General features: G+C 59.5%; 1 protein-coding gene across 1 annotated transcript in view; it reads right to left on the reverse strand.

Annotated features, from left to right (window-relative positions):
- Positions 1-5,000, reverse strand: part of nckap5l (NCK-associated protein 5-like) — a 20,986-nt gene that overhangs the window by 7,679 nt on the left and 8,307 nt on the right. Inside the window, exons 3-8 of the mRNA XM_080521660.1 lie at positions 4,762-4,893; positions 4,535-4,603; positions 4,416-4,454; positions 4,144-4,257; positions 2,988-3,080; positions 7-2,585 (exon numbers count right to left, since the gene is read on the reverse strand). Of these exons, the coding sequence (XP_080377786.1) occupies positions 7-2,585; positions 2,988-3,080; positions 4,144-4,257; positions 4,416-4,454; positions 4,535-4,603; positions 4,762-4,893 (3,026 nt within the window). The remainder of the gene's footprint in view (positions 1-6; positions 2,586-2,987; positions 3,081-4,143; positions 4,258-4,415; positions 4,455-4,534; positions 4,604-4,761; positions 4,894-5,000) is intronic.

The raw sequence follows: 5,000 nt of genomic DNA on the forward strand, positions 1-5,000 counted from the left end.
GCGGGCAGTTTGCTCTTCTTCAGGCCGAACCAGTTGGCGATCCCGTTGGACGCCTTCTGCTTGACCTCCACCCCTTGGCCCCCCCGGTCCTGCTCCTGGAGCTTCAGCATGTTCTCCTCAATACCCTTCATCACTTTCTGCTCGATGGCGGACTGGGGGCTGGGGACGGGCTGCGGGGGCGTCTCCTCCTCCGTGGTCGGCGGTCTGGGAGGCGGCGGGGGGAGGCTGTCTCCATACATCGGGTTCTTCTTACCTTTGCCACTGATCTTGGTCCTTTCTTCTGATCTGGACAAGTACCGCGGGGCCTCTGAAGGCTTGCCCCCTCTGTTGACCGACGGCCCCTGACAAGGCTTGGACGGAGACTTTGGGGGGATCTTGTTGGGACTGTTGCCGCCGTGAGGGGCTATTCCGGGTTTAGCACTATAGGCCAGGTTCAGAGAGCCGGGACACTTGGTGTTGTTGCGTAGGACCTGGGGAGCGTCGGCGATGGGAGACGGAAGACCCATTTTGTTTTTGGAACCCTCTGGTTTCACACAGAGTTCTTGTTTGACCGCAAAAGACTGAGACTTCACCGCCTGCTCGTATAGCTGGGACGACCCGGGATACTTCAACCCGCCGATGCTACTTTTAGGTTTGCTATCCTGTCTGTGCTCCTCTCTGTGGATCTCCAGCGACCCTTCTGCCGCCTTGCTCCTCTCCTCCAGGTATGTGCTCTCGCTGGCCGTGTCCGCCGGCCTGACGCCAACTCGTAAATCCTCGGAGCTCCTGAGTTTTCCCAGCGCTGCCAGCCTGTCTTTAAACGCGTGATGACTGGAGTCCACCGGGCCCCTGGCCGTGCTGCCGGCCGGCCTCTTGGGGATGGACGAGAACTCGTTCCTCTTGGTTGGAGGCGGCGGCGGCGGCGGCGGCGGCGGCGGAGGCGACTGGGCGGCCTCTGAACTTGACACGACCGCCTCTCGGATGTCGGCGTCCTGCTTCTCTCTGGGTCGTGAGTAGTGGGTTCTGCTCTGGGCCTTGCCCTGGGCCTTGCCCTGGGCGGAGGAGTGGGGCAGGCTGTGATGATTGACCCACACGGGGCTCTCCGAGTCCCCCTCGTCGTCCGACGTGGATTCCGACGTTGACGAAGACGACTGCTTTCGCTGAAGAGCTGGATTCAGGACACTTTCCGGCAGCGACTTCACGAGCTTCCTCTCACCGCCATTCGCCTTCGTCTGGGACGGAAGGGTGGTCCTCTTTTCCGGCCCCTGGGTTGTTTCCGCCTCTCGGCTGTGTGCAGACATTTCACAGATGTTTTCATAGTGAGGAACCTTCTGAGAGGCTTTGGTTGAGGAGGAGGACGTAAAGGGGGGACCCCCCATCTTCAAGCCAATACTGTTCTTTGGAGCAGAGAGGTTACTGTAGCTTATTTCCTTGGCAGGTGGGGAGCAAGCGTCTTCAGGCTGAGGAGGCGAGGTTGGTGCAGAGTGTGCGGTGGGGTAAGACTCAGACCTGGCCGGTGGCGGTGGGGGGTTCCTGCACCGCTCCGTGGTGGTGGCCCTGCGGGTAGGAACCGGCGAGTGGTACACCTCGTAGTTGTTGGTGCGACAGGGGATCCTGGAGTTGCGGGTGAGCTGGGGGCTGAGGCGGACGGTGGAGTTGGACGCTTGAGATTTGTCCCCTATCGAGGGGATCTTCAGGAACTTGAGCAGCTTGGACGGCGAGTTGATGGCGGCGGCCTTGACGTCGCTGAGGCAGGAGGGACTGGGGCTGACGGAGGCGCCGGCTCTCACGCTGGAGGCGCTCTGATCCACGGCTTCCTGCTCGGGGACGGCCGGCGAGTCGTCGGGCGCGGCGGCGTTGACGGACGCCAGGCCGTTGTGAGCGCTGCTGCTCACGTCACAGTGGGGGGTCTGCGCGGTGTCCTCGGCGGGGTGGGCGGCGGCACAGAAAGCAGTTAGCTCTCCAGAGGCACTCGCCGTTGCACAGCCGTCTGGGATTCCCTGCTCCAGCGTGATTCCCTCCGGGCCCCGATGGGCTCCCTGTGACGGGGGGCCGGCGGGGCTTGCGGGCTGCTGGGGGCCTTCACTCTTGGTACATTTCTTTTTGGGCGCCGGCGGTAGCGGTCGGGCCTTACCGTGACATTCGCCGGCAGCGGCCGAAGGAACCACATGGCTCTGGGTGGCAGCAGGAGCCTTGGAGGGACTGCAGGTGTGGCTGCACGGTTTCGGGGGGGCGTCGCCGCTCCTCCTGCAGTGCAGGCAGCAGCAGTTGCTCCCCTCGCACTTTGCCGCCTCGTCACCGTTGTCGTGCTGATGGGGGGGGGCGTCGGCGTGGGAGCAGTGGCAGTGTGTGTGCTGAGGCTTGATGTGGAGCGGGAGGGCGTCGGTGGTGGCGAGGACGGCCTCGGTGGACATGAGGACCTGGCTGTAGTCGCAGAAGGACAGGCTTGTGGTGGACGGGTGGAACTTCAGGGGGTCCGTCTCCTCCATCTTGCGCAGGACCTCCAGGATGTGTGCTTTCTTCTTGAAGAAGGGGGACAGGGCCTCCATCGAGGCGACGGGGCCGCGGGGGCCGGGGGAGGCGTGCGGCGTGCGGTAGCCATTTCCCTTCGGGCAGAAAAGATTAGCGTCAGTAGAGACAAACAATTCAGAACGTCAAGACCTCTGACTGACGCAGCGGGAGGCCGATTAGAGGCCGGCGGTTTTTTATAAAAGGACAATAGCTGAAAGTCAACTAGACGTCAGTGGAGCTCTGACGTCTCGCCCAGGTGAGGGACTGTGGTGTCCTCAAACCCCTCAGTCTCACTCCAGGGGTCCATCCACACCACCAGAATCTCCCCACTCTGGGACCCGTCTTCAAAACAACCTGTCTTCACGCTTCAGAAACCGCCTCGTGTGGACCACAGGCCAGAAACATCTGGTTCAGGAGAACCAGGTTCCTGGTTCAGGAGAACCAGGTTCCTGGTTCACTTGATGTGGGTTGACCTGGTTGGTTCTGGTCCTCCTCACCTTGGCTTGTGCTTCAGTCGGTGCCGGTTCCGCCGGTTTGGCCGAGTCATTGTGCAGCGGTGCGTTGTAGTCTGGGTGGGGTCCAGCCTGGACCTGTAGGGGACATTCACCGGGAGGTTAGGACGGGGACACCCTGCAGGCTGTGGGACAGACGACGAGGGCTCACAGTCTCTCATTGTCTCTCACCGTCTCTCACTGTCTCTCACCGTCTCTCATCGTCTCTCACAGTCTCTCACCGTCTCTCACCGTCTCTCACTGTCTCTCACCATCTCTCATTGTCTCTCATTGTCTCTCATTGTCTCTCACTGTCTCTCACCGTCTCTCACCATCTCTCACCATCTCTCACAGTGTCTCACTGTCTCTCACCATCTCTCACCGTCTCTCACTGTCTCTCACCATCTCTCACCGTCTCTCACCGTCTCTCACCGTCTCTCACCATCTCTCACAGTGTCTCACTGTCTCTCACCGTCTCTCACCGTCTCTCACCATCTCTCACAGTGTCTCACCGTCTCTCACCGTCTCTCACCATCTCTCACCATCTCTCACAGTGTCTCACTGTCTCTCACTGTCTCTCACCATCTCTCACCATCTCTCACAGTGTCTCACCGTCTCTCACCGTCTCTCACTGTCTCTCACCGTCTCTCATTGTCTCTCATTGTCTCTCACTGTCTCTCACCGTCTCTCACCGTCTCTCACCGTCTCTCACTGTCTCTCACTGTCTCTCACCGTCTCTCACTGTCTCTCACCGTCTCTCACCGTCTCTCACTGTCTCTCACCGTCTCTCACCGTCTCTCACCGTCTCTCACAGTGTCTCACTGTCTCTCACTGTCTCTCACCGTCTCTCACTGTCTCTCACCGTCTCTCACCGTCTCTCACCGTCTCTCACAGTGTCTCACCGTCTCTCACAGTCTCTCACAGTGTCTCACTGTCTCTCACCGTCTCTCAACATATTGAATGGTTCTGATTTGTATAATTAGAATTTTGTCATGTAACAGAACATTGGAGAAACAATTATGTCCATCTGTCATGTCCTCTTCTCCTTTCATGAACACAGTAAAACACCCTCCAGTGGCCACAGGGGGAGCTGTTGAGCCTCAGGTGAGCCTCAGGTGAGCCTCAGGTGAGCCTCAGGTGAGCCTCAGGGTGGTGCAGGTACCTGGTAGTGGGCGGTGCTCGGCAGCTTCTGCTGGAAAAGCTCGCAAAGCGCTCGGTTCTGCCGCTCCAGGTCGAAAACCAACATCTTCAGCTTGATGCACTCCTCCCTCAGGTCCTACACACACACACACACACACACACACACACACACACACACACACACACACACACACACACACACACACACACACACACACACACACACACACACACACACCAGAAGGTCATGATGCGGCCGTTGAAGCGAAGCCTCCAGACGTGACCTCCTGGTACCTTCTGGTTGAGCAGAGCTTGGACCACGTGATTGGCCACCTGGGGACACGAGGACACAGTGAGAACGGAGACGACGTCCTCAGAGCTCGTCGGGACGATCGTCTTCACCGCCAACTCACCTCGTCCAAACATCTCTCGTAAGCCTCCCTCTGGTTCTCGTTGGCCAACAGCAGAGCCGAGTTCTCCGCCTGCCGACAAACACGACAAGTTAGACGTTGCACAAGCATGAGAATCCTCCACCACCGGTTCCACCGGGTCCACCGGGTCCACCGGGTCCACCGGGTCCACCGGGTCCACCAGGTCCTCTGCCTCCGGAGAAGGTTTGTCCTCTGACAGTTTGTCTCACCTCCAGCTCCTTCAGCCGGTCCATCAGCTCGCTGCTGTTGTCCTCCAGGAAGGACTCCACATCGGCCTCCTCGTCCGAACCCAGGTCCTCGTCGCACGGTCTCTGTTCCGTCTCATCGGTCATCGTTCTCATCTGCAACACAGACGTCGCCACGACAATGATCCTTGAAAGTGAGACGTCCCCGTCGTCGTGTCTCCGTCAGTCCCATCACCGTCACTCGTTCCACAACCGAACGTGTT

The sequence above is a fragment of the Blennius ocellaris genome, assembly GCF_963422515.1.
Source record: "Blennius ocellaris genome assembly, contig: SCAFFOLD_61, whole genome shotgun sequence".
Lineage (NCBI taxonomy): Eukaryota > Metazoa > Chordata > Actinopteri > Blenniiformes > Blenniidae > Blennius > Blennius ocellaris.